The sequence below is a fragment of the Homarus americanus genome, unplaced genomic scaffold, assembly GCF_018991925.1.
Source record: "Homarus americanus isolate GMGI-L3 unplaced genomic scaffold, GMGI_Hamer_2.0 scaffold54443, whole genome shotgun sequence".
Taxonomy (NCBI): Eukaryota; Metazoa; Arthropoda; class Malacostraca; order Decapoda; family Nephropidae; genus Homarus; species Homarus americanus.
Window position 1 is genome coordinate 1,811,013 of NW_024750852.1, and position 19,560 is coordinate 1,830,572.

The following is a 19,560-nucleotide window of genomic DNA, read 5'->3' on the forward strand; positions in this document are numbered from 1 at the left end:
TTTCTTGGAGAACCGAAGTTCCGAACACACATACTCGGCCAGGACAACAGCCTGCGATCAATATTGTTTAGGAATGTCCCACTGTAGTGTATATTTATTTCTCAATTCAGTATCGTGCTTCGGGTTGACAACTGTAGACTTAATATTTGTCAAAATTTATATAAACCTCGATCATAACTTGGCCACAGACACACCTGTATCAAGTATCGATGCGTGAGTTGGATTTTATTGATCAATACTCTGCATGACCCATCATTTGAGACGCTACAGAGGCGCATGGTATCCTCTTATTGGTCATTTGCATATTGATTACTGTGTATGTATGATGGCATGAATATACATTTTGCTCTTATTTTAACTTAAATAAGAATAACATCGAAATGTGGAACATTAACAACTGCAACATTTCGTCTCCCAAACTGTACGGTTACAAGATCTCTCGTAAAGTAAATTTTTGTCAACTACAATTACTATTTGTGAAAGAAAGTTATCTTTAACACAAAACACTGAAATTAAGAAGTTTGGAAGATTCGTTTCTATAAATAAATCCCAGAGAACAAGATGAACTGACTACCTCTGACACATTTTCAGGGATCATTAGGACTCACAGTTGATATAATGCTGTACATGGTGTGTGTGTGTGTGTGCATGCAATAAGGATGTTTATCGTGTATGCAAATTCAGATCTGTTGTGAAAAATACTATCCAAGGCAACCGAATTAGTCATTTGTTTAAATTCTGATTCAAAATGGACATACTACTGATTTTTCGGCAATTCTCACGATAAAAATTTCTTTACACACATCACATGATCACATCGTACCAACTTAATTAAACTCTGATATGACCCTGAACTCTTTAGACTTTTAGAGTGACATTTTTTTGAGTGATGTAACTTCTAAATTATCCTCTCTTGAGAAAATGATGACTTCCATTTAGCTAGTACAAAAGTTCGTACGTGAATATTCATTGTAACTGACGATTGGCAGTTAACTTGAGATTTGCCACAATAGCAGCATCCACACACACACACACACACACACACACACATATATATATATATATATATATATATATATATATATATATATATATATATATATATATATATATATATATATATATATATATATATATATATATATCATAAGAATTATAGGCCTTCATTAGCCATATGAGTTTATATTCTTTGCATGAATTTTTGAGAATCAGGTGAGAGGAATGCCAAAGTTGTTGGATAATCATATTGAACTAACTAGTCATGTATTAAAATTAGGAAACTTCGCCTCAATTACCTCTATTGCAGGCAAACATAAGTTGCAGACACGATGTTAGCGATTTCTAAATCACTACCATGCAAGGAAGATAATTAACTGCAATCTAGCCAATCAGGCATTAGATCTCATAAACTGCGAGCCAATGAGTGAGAGTCTGAAAGAAGCAGCAAACCAATGAAAACCGTGTTCTCGGTGCCCATTGGCTCAGTTTGTGAAATGGCATGGGTGGGTGTGGATGTGTTGCCTCTCGCTCCGTAACACCAGTGTAGTTATTAGGATAATGCTGTGACTAAACAGTACTGCTAAAATATTCTTACACACCAATAATATTATTGAAAGAGGAACAAACCAGAGTGAATAGACGGTCCAATTATGCCAAATATTACATGATTTAAGGCATAGTATTAGTCTTGTCCTTGGGAAGATGGCGGCGGAGAGGGGATTGTTTTGGTTGACGACTGTGGTCCTCCAAGTTGTGCTGTGCCAGCTGTGTACTGCTAGTTGTCCTACTGTGTGTTCCTGCCTGGGAGCCATTGTCGACTGTTCCAGGATTGGCATCACTCAAGTGCCAGCCGATCTGCCCAGCTGGGTCGAAAAATTGTAAGTAAAACTCGTAAGACATTTGTGACTGCGACTAAGGAGTGTCTGAACTCGTAATTAATTAATAATACAATTGATCCAGATACTGATTTTATCTTCGTTATGATATAAATAGAAGTCCAGGACGCAAAAACAGTGTTATGTCTTAGAAGTTCAAATACAAATATGTTTAGGTGTGTCTGGAGTTTACAATCAATAAATGAATGGAAGGAAGTTCCTGGTTGTTCGTTGGAGGTGGATTATTGTGTAATATTATTTATTTTCCTGTAGTTAAATGTTATGTATTTCATGTGTTGATTTAATAATGACACTTGGTACAGTACATATTTTTTTCATGGTGTTTTTCTTGTTTAAGCGAAGTTGAGTTTTTGTGGGTCTTCCTGAAATGAGAAAACAAATTACAGTAAACCAACAGAAGCCTCACTTATTTCTTGCTTGTGTGTGCAATTTTGAGTGTGACAAATTTCTATAATTTCAGTGTGGATAAAGAAAGTTAAGGTCAAACAAATTTATTGTTCATTTCCTATTTCATGACTTCCCAAAAATACTGTTAGGCCATAGGTATTTTGGAAATAACTATTTTTCACCTTTCAAGTTTATTGTACGTATACTGTTAAAGTTGAGAGGTATCGAGTATATACTGTATGTTTATACAGGTGTTTATATCAGATGTTTCGAATTTTTTATATTTAATCATTTTAAGTAATTTGACTTTTATTGGAAAATTTTGGTGACTGATATGGACATCACACAAAAAAGCAACTTTTAGTTAAAACCACATGAAATTATGGAATTAGTTTCAGAACTTGAATAATGTTAAGTAGGACGTGTCCTTTGCTGATTATGCAAACTAACAAAAGCCATCAACAGCCTGTCACCATGGTCTACTTGTAGTTTCCTTAATTAAATCAGAAATTTTCTTCACATTTCCAATTTTGGATCTAATAATGTCAAGGATATTCTCATAGCTATTCTATAAATATAATTAAAGATATGCATGTGCTTGTTTAGTGGTGCCCACATTCTTCATGTCCAATTTTGGGGGAATGGGGAAAATTAAGGTCAGTTTGCAGTGTGGGACCTAAACAGAGTAGTACCGTATACTGTAAAGTTGGGGCACAGTTACGCCATTAAGTCTGTAAGGAGATACTACCTCCTGGGAAGATATTGGAAGCATAATGTATTGTCTAATGGTAGACCCTGTTACCATATGGCACCACGAAAATTGTGACCAAGTCCCAGGTTGCTGATCTGACTTTCTGCCTCATTTACACACAATTGCAGGGTCTCAATTGTTTCATTTACTATTGACAACACAACATACATTTATTGTTTCTCATTTTTTATCTTTTTTTTTTATTTTTTTTATTTATTATTATTATTATTCTCATCATTATTAATTTATTTTATTTTCAAATTTTTATTTTTTATTATAAAAGTTATTTACTATGAATTATTATTATAATTATTACTACTACTACTACTTTTTTTTCTACTACTACTACTACTACTACTACTACTACTACTACTACTACATTTTCGCCCCCCCCAGGCCCCGATGTGGGTCAGTGACCTGTGCCCTGGTGGGCTAATCCCCGTAAAAAAAAAAAATTGAAGTAAGTAGCTGTACTGCTAGTATTTGTTATTTGATAAGATTTTACATCAGAAGAGTAAAACAGCAGCAAATTTCCTAGTAATTAATTTAGGCACACATTATATACTGGTATTCACTCCTAGGTGGCCCTAGGGCCGGCTATCCTCGTACACGAGGGGCAACCATTACCTATGTAAAGTACACAATACATGTACAATCCATTCTTCATGGAGGGAGTGGAGATTGACAGTAACACCTGCTACAGTAGATGGTACAAGACAAAGGCAGGCCATCCTGTATCATCATACAGTACTGTGCTGTATTACCATTTGGCCTGCCTGCATCACAAGCCGACAGCGTCTGCTGGTGAGTGCAGTAATGTACTGTTTTAAATGTACGTATACAGTGGTTTATTTATGTAATTTTTTTTACGTTATATTGCACATGTACAGTGGTGTTTGTGTAAAAAAAAAAATACAACTCTGTTTCTGTCCATGCAAGATGCATAGTTAAAACTCAAAAAAGTTTTCCCAGTAGTACCTGGAAAAATTCCCGGGAAGAGAAAATTCATATTCGTACCCGGAAATCTCGCATTCCTGGAACAGCTCTGCTCAAATTATTTCGGCTAATGGGATGTCACTGTGTGTGTATAATCGGAATGTTTGCATAATAGGGTGCCCCAGCTATTCAAAGTAAGAACTTGCACAGCTTAATACAGTATCCCTAATAAAGAAGTTTGGTTATAAGAAAAAACAAATTAATAGATCTTTTCCCCCAGTCCTAAAAAACAGGATTTTCCTATACAGGTATCCCTCATTTAACGATTGGGTTGCATTCCTGAAAAATCTTACATACAAGTGAAATTACTGCTAAATGAGGGACAATAGTACAATGTACTGTATTGGGTTAGCTTAGGTTGCAAGCTCTTACATTAAATAGCTGGGATACTCTGTTACACAAGCTCTGCCATATACCTTACAGTACAATCTACTATATGTACTGGGTATGCAGTGTCTACAAAAAAATATTGGGTAATACTGATGACCGTGGTATACCCGTAGTCATGCACATCAATATCGCCACCACTCCAGTGCAAGCTCCAGCAGTCACAGTGGGTGCCCATCCTCTCCGGTTAGTGCAGTCTGCCAAACTCCTGGGGTGTTACCATAGACCACAAACTGGACTGGAAGGCCCATGTAAACAACACAATCAAGGCAGCCTCGTACCGACTCTACATGCTACGACGACTTAGGTCACTTGGGGCATCCATACCAGAACTGAGGACTATCTACAACTCCTTTACTCTCCCCAAATTAACGTATGCGTCACCAGCCTGGTCGTCTTCTCTCAACTCTACCCAACAACGTCAGCTAGAGAAGGTACAGAAAAGGGCCTGCAGAATCATGCTCGGTGCAGACTACTCCGGTTGCAACAACGCTCTCTCCACCCTGGAAATGCCATCCCTCAATGACCTCCACCACCAAGCACTAGCAAGGTTTGGCAGTGGACTACTACACTATCCTCGTCATCGCCGCCTCCTGCCACCGGCAGTCCCCCGCTCACCTCGCAGTCCGCCACTACAACAAAATTCATCCCATAAGAGCCCGCACTGATAGATATAAGAATAGCACCATCCCATCTATTGTTAAAATAATAAACAACTCCTGATTTATGTACTGCACAGCCCTGTAAATGTATTGAACGCATATCATTATGTCTAAATCACATGTAAGTTTGTATGTTTTCAGCCACCGGCTACAACTCTATTAATAAACTGTTTATTATTATTATTATACAGTATACCAGTAATTGAGGAATTTTCTCCATTGAAGATAAAAGCTTACTTAATTTGCAGAAATGACACAAAGTGCATGGGGAATACATATAGCATATCTCTGGGTGGCAAGTTTCCACATGTCCACCATGTTGGTTTCTTGTTTGAGCTTTTAAAAGGGATTTAATTATTTATTTTTATTTTAGAATATTAAAATAAAAGACAACTAATATTTTAGGATATTTTTTAAACACATTATATATAAAATATACTATAGTAATACTACAGTATCTCGTATTTTCAGAATGTTACATCAGCACTAAACTCCAAAAGTAGCAGATATGGCTACATTCTAAAATTTTTCATTCATAAAATGAACCAAAGTGACCTATTAAGTCTTTACCTAAAATACTACAATTAGGTGTTCTATTTTATTATTATTTTTTTTAAGAAACCTTTGAAGAGTTATATTGTACAGTACTTTATACATTTGCACTTAACTGCTAATGAACATTACCACAGTAGCAGATACTACAGTACATGTACTACATTTGAACATGTATGATGGATGCATCATTGTTGTCTCTGCATATGATTCATGGCATAAAATATAATTAAAGTGATGTTATGCAAAACATAGCTCCCATACATTTTTTTGTAATTTTCAAGAGGTAAGAATGATTTATCTTCTATGGAGAAATTTTTTAAAGTTGGTGCTAGGGGGTGCACTGTGGTCATCATTTACTGTACAGGTATTATTACCTAATATTGATATCTGTTGTGTAATTAGAGCCCGGTTATAGCACGTGATATTGAATTACAGTATTGGTACCTTGGTAAAATTTTTTGTCTGCCAGCTTGGTAGTGTTTCGGGCTTCTATGCATGACAGAACAGTCGTTATGTGTCCCAAGAATGTGTTAACTGAGGAATAAGTTCATCATTGCCCTGTTGGGTGCAAAACTCCTGGCGTGACATATGTACAGTATTATTTCAGATGTTCATATGCACCGGTACAGTACTATTTTATGAATTGTGCACCGTACTGTACGTGCACATTTAAAATGATGTACAGTAGTGTCCTGTCTATTGTATTGCTTACTTGTCATAGTAAATATATCAAACTGAAGCTGAAGTAGTAAATGCAAGAATTTCATAACCTTATCTGTAAATATATCCCTCACTATACGAATGGGTTAGGGTCCTTAAAAAACGTTCTTATAGTGAATACAGTATTTGTGTAGCAAATAAAGTAATACATTGGAAAATAGGGTTCGGTTCCCCAATGACAAGAAAACTCCAATATTATAGCTATCGTACCTAAAAATTGTAATCGGTTCGCAAACAACAAAAAATTACCTACTGTAATTACTCAAAATTAGTACAATACCTGTCTACTACTGTACTGTGTAATTTATCACTTAACTACTGTAATTAAATACTATACCTAACATTAATTAAAATACTGTATAAATTTGGTGCACTGTACTGTATAATATTACCCTAAGGAACCACCATTCGTATACAGTAAATGAGTACAGTATTTTGTTTTTACAATAGTAAGAAAGACAATCAAACTAAGAATAGGAGTGGAAGATAAAAAATATGGACCTTCCACCCCTATTCTCAGTTTAATTACTGTATGCCTTGTTACTGGTAATTGAGTGAGTGGATTTTCATCAGAGTTTTCCTGACTTAGTTCATCAAGAATTGATGGAGAAGTAATTTCTGGCCGGTCTGACTAATTACCTAAATGTACCCAAATGTAGCCGCAATGAAGTCAAATAATGGGCCTACATGAATAAATCGGGCTGCCAACCACTTCTCGAATAGTATTTGGTGTCACGAAGTCACAAAAAAATGGAAAACTTAATATAAATGGAGTTAATAGATTGGGGTGCTTGTACCGAGGGAGCGAGTATGTAATTACCCAAATGTACCCAAATGTAGTCGCAATGAAGTCAAATGATGGTCCTACAAGCGTAAATCGGGTTGTGAATCACTTCTCGATTATTATTTGGTGTCATAGTCACAAAAAATTGGTAAACATAATTTAATCAGAGTTGTGTTAGGTTAGGTACATGCACTCGATCTATTAACTCAGATTAAATTAAATTTACCAATTTTTTGTGACTTCGTGAAACCAAATACTAGTCGACAAGTGATTGGCAGTCCGATTTATTCATGTAGGACCATTATTTGACTTCATTGCGGCTACATTTGGGGTTTGGGTTCATTTGGGTAATTAGTCGGACCCATTTCTGGCAAGTACTGGTAGAGATGAGTAGCCCTTTACTGAAAACGAATTCTAGATATGGAAGTAATATTTGCAGGCTTAAGTGAAGGTAAGGGAGAAATTTTGGAGCCCTGACCATAATTAACTAAGTCTTACGTTATTAGTTTCATATTTTATCACATAATTCGAAAAATGAGAAAATTGATTGTACCTATGAAACGATTTCATGTTTGTACAATATACTGTATATACAGTATACTGTACTGTACTGTACTGTATACCTGTATTATGCATTTCATTGAAAATTTATTTTGTTGCAGTGCAGTAGTGCAAAATCTGATTTGCAAGTACCAACATTCATGGATATTTTTTGTGAAAAGACTTGTTTAATTAAAATTTTTAGTGTTTGCATAACTCATTGACTTACATTCTTGACATCGTTGAATGTGTAGTGGCAGTGAGAGGGGGGGCTCCTTTCAACCTTAAATTTCGACATAAAAATCCCTTGTCATACGGGTGGATTAGTTATTTTTGACAGATTTTGTCCGGTCAGTGGAAAGATATTTGATAATGTGAGGTGACTTTCGGTATGTAAGGCAATGGTAAAGTGTGTTTAGATCTTACCTACCATTGATTCAGCAGACGGTTTGCAAGCTCATTAGATGAGTGTTTAAGGTGCAGTAAACACTGGTCGTGTTTAGAACTTTGGCTACATATTTACTGAATAGGGGACGATAACTGCAGCTGCTGGCGGCAACTCATTCACTACCGCGTAAAAACCCTTAGTATACTATATTTTTTTTTATTTATTACATTTTGCTGAACAAACTATCATTTTTTTTGTGGGATAATACATCAGAAATTCAAATTTGAAGAAAAAAATGATAATTCTTGTTAAACACTTTTAGTTTTTGTAAGGTTGTGATGGGAAACTATACTAGTGGTTGTAAAGGGGTTATGGATGATGCTACGGGACCTTTTTTTTGCGGATCAACATTTTTAACTGTGTGTGAACACTGTACTTGTATAGGGAAGTTTGTTCAGGATTCACAAAAGTTTGTGAAAACTAGAAGGAAAAAAAAAGAAGAGAATTGATGAGGTTAGGTTTTCACGTGTCAAAACTTGTACAAAGCTCGAGGAAACTGGGGATGGAAGGGGAAAAGAGGATACATCGGTAAACGGCCAGACAAAGGTAAACGCTCAGGTTGTGGTGGGTCTCACGCAGGACAGGTACGCACAGATAAATGTCTCAGGGGATAAGGAGGGCGGGAGATGAATTAGGCGACGCAGTCAGGTGTATGTCATTTGGCGCATGTTGGCTTCAGTTGGCTGAGAGCCCTCTATTTACTGCCATTCTATGTTCGCCACATTTCACATATGCTGTCAAGGTGGCGTAGCTGTAATGTGATCAAGCCTCTTCCTACTTGAACTCTTGCGTCAGACCCTTAACGGTCAGTGACGTGGCGTAACATTATTTTACTACCTACGTGTCTTGCGAAATTCTTGGCTAGCCCAGCGGCTATATCTTGTAATTTGGCTAAGTCTTCGATAATTTTCGTATTTTTTATTGGTGGTCATTCAGTATTTTCATTTGACTTGACTGGTATAGTGACGATATTCTAGAATGATAGCTACCGGCACATTTTTTCCTAGATTTTGTGTTTTTGCCTGTAGTTTGAATAATAAACTGCAACCTTTGCAATTGCCTGTGTGCTTAGATGACAATTTGGGATTATAAGGATTTGTGTCTGGGTGGATCAAACGGTAAAAAAAAAAGTCAGACAACTGTATAGTTACACATTTTTACTTTTTTACGTAGGTTTTGGTTGATGCAGCCATTACGTATTATCTTGTGTTTATAAATACTGGTTACACACGTGGGTGACTGGACTGTCACACATGTAAGAATGACTATATTTGGGTCTTGTGGCTCATTCAAAATCGTTAAGTTGGGTTCTTAAAAATTTGTGTTCTTTTCTATCCTAAATACAGACTCTGATTATGAAAATTGAAAGTGGGTCCATGGGCTAGAGTCCGCTAGACGATCTGTTAGGGGCAGTGTGAACGTGGACCTACTTTGCACAAGCAACAAGTGTGACCGATACTGCATTCGTCCACCTTCATTTTCCCTACTGTAAAGATAGATACACATTCACAGCTGGGCTCGAAGTTCGCGAACCTTAGCTTTAGTATTCATACTGCCGCCGCACCCGTGTACTTATTCAAGGCCCTTTTAAGAAAGCCCAGTTGTCATGATAGTTAGGCCACTTGATGCTTAACATTACCCAAACGGCGACTGTCAATCTTTGAATGATTTGTGCCTGCTTCGCTAACGCAACATTCAAGAGGATTAAATATTCTGCTCGTCTAATAAGTCAGGTACGATGAACAAATAGAGTATTTGTGTGTAAATTAGGTCAGCTGAACCAAGTACTGGTTGGTGGGTGCCCCCTCTTGACCGTGACCGTGAACTGTGTAACAATATCCAGGGGTGGTGTGCTTTGGGCTCCCAGGTACATTGTGGTCTGTTGTCTGCCCACACTCTAGTACGCTCGCTCGCTCACCCGCCCAGCCAGTCAATTAGTTGTAAGGCTAACCACTCGTTTTCTTTGCCATTATCCAGGCTAGTCATTTACATAGTAGTTAACCAGGGCAGTCATTTACTTAACCGGAACAGTCATTTATATCTTATTTTCCTCGCAATTAACCAGACCCGTCATTTGCTTAACCACTAACTAGAGCTGTCGTTTAAGTTAAACAGAACTGCCATATACTTTACGGTTAACCATACCTGTCACCTACCTAACAGTTAACCATTTAATTAACATTTAACCAAGCCAGTCGATTACCCAGTCGTTAATCAAGCCTGTCTATTACTCAGTCGTTAATCAAGCCAGTCTATTACGTGGCGAGTCAGTCCTTCTTTTATGTAACTTACAAGTCATTTACCAAGTCATATATCCAGTCTGTTTCACAGCCAACCAGTCAGTTGTAGCCCGTGAGGGAGGTGCTTAGCTCGCCACACGCCAGCCAGTCATTCTACCCTAGCTCGCTACTTGACCCAAGACACTGGCTGGCACCCTCGAGTAGTGAGGGGGTGAATTTGGTGATGAAATGCAATTAAACCCCACCGTCGCATGTACACACACATGGATACGCTAGTGTATATATTTATGGGCGCACAAATGCACATGCATACCCACACCGACAGTACACACACACACACACACACACACACACACAAATTGGCACATGCACCAATGGACCCACACATGCATCTGTATTCCCCAAACATCCACATACATCCATCCTCCCCCTCTCCTAGTTTGCGAGTCAGCATTTTGGTAACGTCGTCGTAGTGACTTAATATATTATGTTTTGAGTTATGATATTTAGGGGTTATGCTGAGTGTTGTGTGTGCGTGCGTGCGTTTGTAAAGGAAATAGACTGGGTTACAAGAATATGTGTACGTCGTGCGGGGTGGAATGTGTGTGTGGATTAATGTACGTGAGGTGGTGACGGAATGTGTGTGTGTGACGTAGGTTGGCGTGCGTGGCAGTATGGGGCCAGAGGGAGTGATGTGTGGGTGACAGCGACCGTGGGGCAGCAAGGTTCCGGCGGCATCCCGTATGTTACCTCTCTTGGCACTGCATTGTGCTCCTTGGCCACCTCGTCGTCTGCCACCACCACCTCATCCTCCTCCACTCACTTTCTCACTCACCTCACCCTAGCCGGCTCTTGTCACTCCTGATCCATTGGCAGCGGTTATTGTCACTTTGGACGCCGGCAACACATGGTCCTCCTTGCCCGGCTGCCAGGGGTCACACTGTCCCACCTATATTGTGTCTTCATCTGCTTGTTAACTCTTCATCTGCTTATAATGCGTGTTATAATCTACATCAATCAGATTTTTTTTGCTTTTTGTTTAGTGTTAATACAAAATTTACTGGTGATACTATAGTTAGAGTAAATGCCTTGGGGGTGGTCATTCAAATTAAGTTGCCGTTTATTTATAGAGTTTGTTATGTCGCAGATATTGTTTGAAACAGGTAAAGTAATATTTCCCCTTTATTCTCAAGAAAACTTAAAGTAACGTGGAAAGCATTTTCATCTTTTAGCCCTGATAGAAGCTAAACGGGCAACCATTTCGTTGTTCACTAAATGCAGACTTAAAAATGTACAAATTCTATACGAGGTTGACTTATGGGTGATGAAAAATGTTGGCCGGTGGTGAGGAAGGCCAGGTGGTATGACCGGCAGCAGCAGCAGCAGCGGCGTGACGGTGGTAGTTGGCGCTGGCGGCCTCACATGATGCCACGGGAGGAGGAGGGGGGGGGGGGCAGCTGATGATGATGGTGCCGCATCTGGTGCCTCGTCACCTGCGACTCCCACCTCCGCCTCCCTCGCTCTCCCATATTAATATTCTGTCATCTACCACTCTATGGCCGAGCAGAGAAATTAGCCTCATCTTTTTGTTTACGGCGACGCTTAATTAACTAATGAACCGGTTGACCCATCGCTGCTTATTGCCAGGGTGATAGATAATGGTAATATGTTAGGGGGAAGGGGTGTGATATGTAGGTCAGGTTCAGAGATCACAAGAAAACAGTGCAGACGAGGATCTAAAAGTGTAAGAAGCTGTGATTATGATTGAGAACAGATACGTTAAAGAACCGTGGATGAGTTACCATGTCAGTGTTTGTGTCATGTGTGGCCTGTCAATTATCTCATTATTATTAGTTCAGTTGTTGTTATTATATATTTTGTGATTGTTGTTATTATGGTACTCTGACGATAATTATAATATGCGTTTTGACGCTCCACCCTCACATCGTAAATTCACATTCTCAGTTATCATCTTTTGTCAGTGGAAGTCGATGATTGTGATAGTACTAATTTTGTCGCTAAAATTAATGGTATTGTGATTTTTTTAGTTGAAATTTCTGTTGGTGATGTTAAAACAAAGATTGGATTCGATGAAGGTTAAGAATCCCCGATTATTTCAACTTGATGAGTAAAACACCCTAACGTTAAATGGGGGTAGGTTAGGTTATTATTAGGGTGTTTAATAATCAGGTGCGTGGGAGGGGGGGGGGTTCTTGATGCCCACGAGATCTCAAAAAATGAATCAACATTACTATTTGCTCAGTTTTGACAGTACAGCATATCGAGGCTCTTAGCCGCATAATAGACTGAAGAGGAGAGGAACAGTGACGCAAGACAGCAGGGAGGGAGGGAGGGAGGGAGTGTACCCATGCGTAAAGTAAAAATGATTTGTGTGCGGGTTTTTTCTGTATTTATTATTATTCAGCTGAGGCGACGCTTGTCTGGCCAGAAATTCCATATTTGTGTGCAATAAATTGTCCTTTGGTTTTATGTCCCTTTGTTTACCAGTTTTAGACAAAGATATTGTTGCGATTTTCATAAGCAGGGTAACACTGTGAATGACATCCCGTCGATAAATTCCTAGATTATGCAAATTGTTGCTTCTTTGGACTTTATTGCTGTATACGATGTGACGGAGGCGAGCGAGCCGTGGTTTGTGGAGGGTGTGTCCTCTGGTGGCGGCGACGTAGGGGTATGGTTTGGTGACGAGTGGGGGGGGGGGTGGCGGGATGGGCATTGTCGACTTGCCAAGATGATGGTAAGGGACAGAGGAACTGGTGGGGATGGGGTTGGTTAGGCTGTATAATCAGGGTAGGTGGTGGGGTTAGTTGTGACGGGGTTGGAGAATGGATTGTGGTTGTTTTGACGATGTCGAGGTATGAGCTCAATTAGCGCCTGAGATGGCAGAAGGATCGCTGCTTCGATTCCGGGGTACTTTCAGTCCATTCAAATTTAAATGGTGGATTGCGGATGAGGCGGAGCGGAGCCCCCACCAATTGATGAAGTGGGTGTGGATGACGGTGGTTTAAAAGGCTGAAGTGGATGTTGTCGGTAGTGTGCATGACGATGGGTGAGAGGGGTACAGTAGACGGTAATGTGGATGAGGGTGAGTTAGGAGCGGTGGATGTGTGGTGGTGGTGAGTGGTTGGCCGTGTGAAGGTGTGTGTTTAGCAACGTGATAGTGTAGTGGTGCCCTTGTGTGGCCCTCACACTCCTTCCCCTCACGCTTATTTGCCACAGTACATTGTTTACCTCGCCCTCCACCTCCCTCACCAACTCACACTGCTACGGTATCGCTCTTTTTCCTGGTGATGTCAGCGTGAGGCCCAGTGATTCCTGCCTTCATCCAGACCTCTACATACCTACCCTGTTGATGATGGTGCCGGGATACTTGTGGCGTCTGTGGTGGTGAAATGGTGCTTTATTGGTATACGTGAGGATGGTGCTAGTGTGATATATATATATATATATATATATATATATATATATATATATATATATATATATATATATATATATATATATATATATATATATATATATTAAGTTCCGTAATGTTAGGTGTCTTAAGTCTTGGAGTACCGACACGATACCCTGAAGTTGGTATTCAGGAATAGTGTAACGAAGTATCGATCAGTAATTTACTCGGTGGTCTTGTTTTTAATGTGTAAAAGTCATTATTTATCCACAGTCATTTTAAGCTTTTGAGGGAATTTATATCACACAGGATATGTAACCTGACTACTCATTCTGACTGTCTTATCGTTTGTCTGCTGTCCAAGAAAATGACACTGTCCGGTTTAGTTTTTGTGTGGTTCAGTGGCTTTAAACACCGATCGGTAACATCCGCTCGTGGGTTAGTGTTGTTCACTATTTTTTTTTACGTATATCCGGGTGAGGAATCGTGATGTTGAGTTTACTTCGTTGACTCATTTTATTGTCATCGTTCGTTCGTTCCAGAAGCAATACAATGCACGACGTTCGTCTTTAATTTGTTTCTTTTAAAACGATTTGAAACTGTAGAATCCAGACTCCCCTTGTGGTCTTCGTTAATAATTTACACACATAAGAGAGAATATAGCGAGGTGAGTCATACTTGGGTTGGGTCAGACAAAACCAGGTATGGCCGAGGCAAATTAGTTTTAAGTTACGCTAGGCTTGACCACACTTTCCTCAGCGGCCAACCATCCGGGGTCGTGTGACCGGTATAGGCTACACCGCGGCTGGTCTTGTGGTCGCTGTTTATCTGTGATAGTCAATACTCACGATCTCGGTAATCAGACGCCGTCCTGCTGCCTGCTGACGAGGTTTGTGTGGAGGCGGCCACGGGTTGTATTTATAGGGTTACTTGACTCTGGAAATGTGTAATCAGCTGTTGCCGGGTGTATGGTGTATCTGGGGCAGCTTGTTCTGAAAATATGATCATTGACTCATCGTGACAGCAGTGAATCCTAAGTGATGCAAGATGTGGAAGCGTCTGTTTGTGGATACAATACTCCTTTATTTATGTTTATTAGATGTTCACGATCTTTGATATTGTATGTTATTTGGCATAATGTAATGGGTAGTGTTGAATATTTGCGATCGGACGAGTGTTTATAAATTATAAATGACTTCATCTGACGGTAAGCCATGATACTTTTGCTGTAATACACTTTCTTGTTACCGGGACCCGGGTTCGACCCATGCTTGACTTGGGTCACGTTAGAAGAATGTCATCCAGGGTGACCCACTAGAACACATCAGGTTTTCCTGTACTAACACTAGACCAGCTTCAACTGCCTTAACCTAGTGCGAAAATCAGTTACTGTTTTAAAAGTAAATTCATTGGTTTCTATATCTAAAATAAAAGTTGATAAACTCTGCTTGTTGAGAGAGAGAGAGAGAGAGAGAGAGAGAGAGAGAGAGATCAGCTTATACATCAGTTATGTCTTAGGAATTTAGGGAATGAAGAGAAACTTGAAAACTGCGCTCAACCCGTCAGCGAGAATATGTGGTGAAGGCATAACTGTGTCGCAACTCGTCAGTAAAATAAACCATCTTGTATACCAGTTTGTAATCAACCCGTGAAGGAAAATAAATTATACAAAACCGGATATTACCACGAAAAGGAAAATTGCCCACCAGGATTACATATTTTTGTAAAAAAATATGAAAAATGTAAAAGATGAAATGGCCTAAATTTGTATTTATTAGGTCTCTTGCCTTAAGAGGTCATTATCCCAGTTATCAAAGAATTAATGTCATATATTTACTTATCTTGAAACTGTGGCTAAGACAATGCATCGGGTTAAATTAAGAGTCGGCCCATTTGCCACGCCCTTTCAGATGTCACTTATAGGGGAGGTAAAGTGGGCCAGTTAAGTGTGTTGAAGTCACGGGTGTGTGTGTGTATGCCGGGTATTGTGTGTGTGTGTACAGCCAGCACGACAGAGTAACAAGATGGTGGTGGACAGTGTTGTTTACCATGTGTTATTTATAGCTACAGTTCATCCCAAGATCAAAAATATTAAAAGTGATGAAATGACTGAAGTGAGGAAGAAAATAGAAGATTAACCACGAACGTAAACTCCGCAATATGTGATGTAAGAACAGCAGGCCGGCGACCTTAGGAGTTGTTAGGCACACCACGAAATAAATGTAAGTAAATTAAAGTAAAGAGTGTTGCATGGGTGTGATACAATCATGATTATTGCGTTAATCGGGTGTTCGTGTTGATTATGTTTAGTTGGGATTAAGCGTTAGGTAAGTGAAGAGGCGCGGAGTCCGTGAGAAGGATGAGTTGGTGTCAGACGTGAAGTGAGTATAACATTCATCAGTGGGTGGTTGGCCCATCAAGACCCCACGCAAGGCTTCACTGGTAGGCGACCTCGACGTACTTAGTAAATTAGCTGTGTTTTAAGACGTATCTGCATCGTCGTTGCATATCTTACATGGCCTGGTAGCTATATATTATAACGTATCTTCAGAGCTCTATAGTTGAACATGGTTTCTTGATCTGCCTGGTACTTAATGTGTTGTTAGTTGTGACAAAACAAATATACGGAAAAGTTGACAGTTTGGACTGATGTTGAGACTTGTCACAGCTAATTAATCGGGGCCGTCACAGCTGAGAGGTAAAGTCGTGATAAATAAGGAAGGCGGTGAGAAGTCAAAGTAACGTGATAGGTGATGAATAAGGTCCACCAGGCGAACACCTTAATAAAAATGGTGGACCTTGGTTGTGACAGCCTGTGATAGTGATAGTCCAGGTGATACTGTGTGGCTGATAGGGGGTAGTGTAGTGGGGGTTTTATGTGATAAGTGTGGTGGTGTTGGAGGAAAGGGGTGTAGAGTAGGGGGAGATAAAAGGGTGGTGTAGTTGGAGGGGCGATATTGGATGAGATGAGTGTGTGGGAGCGTTGGTGGGGAGGATTTGTGGGTGATGGTGTTGGGGGGAGGGCGTGTGGTGATGGTGTTGGGGGAGGCGTGTGGTGATGATGTTGGGGGAGGGCGTGTGGTGATGATGTTGGGGGAGGGGGCGTGTGGTGGTGGTGTTGGGGGAGGGCGTGTGGTGATGGTGTTGGGGAGGGCGTGTGGTGATGGTGTTGGGGAGGGTGTGTGGTGAGGTGTTGGTGGGAGAGGGCGTGTGGTGATGATGTTGGGGAGGCGTGTGGTGATGATGTTGGGGAGGGCGTGTGGTGATGATGTTGGGGGAGGGCGTGTGGTGGTGGTGTTGGGGGAGGGCGTGTGGTGGTGGTGATGGGGAGGGCATATGGTGGTGGTGTTGGGGAGGGCGTGTGGTGATGATGTTGGGGGGAGGCGTGTGGTGATGATGTTGGGGGAGGGCGTATGGTGGTGGTGTTGGGGGAGGGCGTGTGGTGGTGGTGTTGAGGGAGGGCGTATGGTGGTGGTGTTGGGGGAGGGCGTATGGTGTTTAGGAGGGAGAGCTTGAGGTGATGATGGGAGGGCGTGGTGAGGGTGATGTTAGTAAATGGAGTGTGCGCATTGGCAGGCTGGGGGTATCTCATGTGTGTTGTTGTAGGAAGGGGTAGGGGTCGTGACCCGTGCAGGTGTGTTTGTGTGTTGCCCCCAGAACTGGTTTTGTTGTCTTCCTCCCACCTCCCCCCCCCCCGTACCTTAGTCCTACAAGTCCCCCTTCCTTCCTCCTGCCTGAGAATGTGCCTTCATCCTTCGTTGATTCCATTTCTGCATCTCCATCTAGTACCTATCTTCCTTTGCTCAATGTTTTACCAGTGCTCTTTTCTTCTCCCCCACTTTTTTTATCTTTCTTCACATCATTCGTGGTCGTGGCTGCTTGCTTGTTTTATCATTCCTTATCGCCTGCTAAATTTTCGCATTCAATTTGTTTCCCATTCGCCATCGTTGACTCCACCTCTCATAACTGAGGGTGCCAACAGGTGGTCCCCGTAACCCGGTTGACCCTCCCTGACCCATCCGAGGTCCTGTCACTTAATTCCAGGTGGTCCTCCCTCACCTTACCTGCCCACTCTGTGACATCGCCATTGATTTAAGTCCGGCGGCGGAGTGATTTACGTCAGCAATGTACATATATATATATATTACAGAGAAAGGGAGGGGGAGAAAGACATGGGGGGTGTATGGCGTGAGGGGTGGTGTCAAGGGTGGTTGTGTTAGTGGTGTGCATGTCAGACAAGTGTTGCTCACCAGCCCTCGACACGTTGGCGTCCTTCTCAGTACACATCAAGGCCACTCTCTTCATCTCTCCTCCTCACAGCTCTTCACCTTCTTCTAGTTTCTGCTTACTGTGGAAACATTTTACTGCATCTCGCAGTTTTGAGCCAATTAGGTGATATTTGGTTGAAATATTGGCTGAATTTTTACGCTAAATTTTCACAAGGGATATCTGCTATGGATTATGTTATTACAATCGAGATGAAGTATTGATTCTTTGTTGCTTAGTAATATAATTGTTGGTGATTCTGGGCTTGATTAATTGTGAAGGTGTGAACAGCATTACCGAGTGCGTTCTATGTTGGATTAGTATCGTGAAGTGTTTAGTTACTCACTCGGCTTGAAGGAATGTTGTGAACACATCGTCGTCTTCGCCCCGGTTATTAGATTATATATTAGTGACGACCTTTTTCAGTTCCTGTACAGTCGCGAACAAAAGTACCTTTACACGCCTTGTACTGAGATTTGCTGGAACGAGTCTCCGGCATGTTTTTCTACCCATAGATGGCGCTGTAGTATCTCCCTTGTATTTGGTATAGTTTCGAACAGAAGTGAAATGGGAACTTTTGTTTGCCACAGTACATACATATTCGTAGCTTCCTACAATTTTGATTGCGTGTGTGTTGTCTTCACCCCCGCCTCCCATCTCACAGTAAATAGTTCCTCATTCCCCTCTACCACCCGTGTCAGGTCTTGTTCTCAACTCCTACATGGTCGTACCTCCGCATCCTGTCTTACTCCTCTCACCACCATTCCCCAGGCCTCTCCACCTCCCCTTTTTCTTAAATGTCTCTTGTTAACACATTGCTAACTCCTCTTGACATCCTTCGGGTGTATCTGTTGTAAGTTTGGAATTTTATTTTGGTAGCGGCAAATTTCACCACCTCAGTAGTAACGCTTTCTTACACCCACGGTGGTTGAGTTAACTGAGCACACCTCAGTAATAACTGGCTTGGCGTCCCTCAGCTCCCTCTTGTTGGCAAGGAGTTAGCACAGGCGGGCCCCTAAGGCGTGTTTGTTGACGGTGGGTATTGGCTTATTCAAGTTCATTGATTAGTGTTGGAGCGGTGTGGTGTCTGGCTGGACCCTGCACCTGATCCTCCCGCCGACTGACGACTCCCACCTCGACCGCTGCCTCATGAATGATGTGCCCCTCCCTTCCCCGCTTCACATCATCCCTGGATACTCTTATCCATCTCATCTCTTCCCCCACCCGTGCCCCTCCACACGGGGGTATCCTTGTTAGCCTGTTTGATAGTAAATACATAGCATGGTGTTTATTGTCAGTTTAATTTGATATGTCAAGGAGCTTTTTACATTTAGAGCGAAGAGTAGTGTTATTTTTGTTTATATGTTCTGTTTCAGCTACTAAGATCTTTAAGCACATGTTCTAATTATGTCCATGCACTGAACAACTTATATAATTTAAGGGAAAAGATTCGTCCTTAGGGTACTGTAAAGGCTAGGGTAGAGAAGAGACCAGATGTGATGTAATACGAT

At 40.9% G+C, this 19,560-nt stretch overlaps 1 protein-coding gene across 1 annotated transcript in view; it reads left to right on the top strand.

Moving 5' to 3' along the window:
- The first annotated feature begins 1,496 nt into the window (after positions 1–1,496).
- Positions 1,497–19,560, top strand: part of LOC121854300 (leucine-rich repeats and immunoglobulin-like domains protein 3) — a 107,818-nt gene continuing 89,754 nt past the window's right edge. Inside the window, exon 1 of the mRNA XM_042348885.1 lies at positions 1,497–1,877. Coding sequence (XP_042204819.1) covers positions 1,702–1,877 — 176 coding nt within the window. The 5' untranslated portion in view covers positions 1,497–1,701. The remainder of the gene's footprint in view (positions 1,878–19,560) is intronic.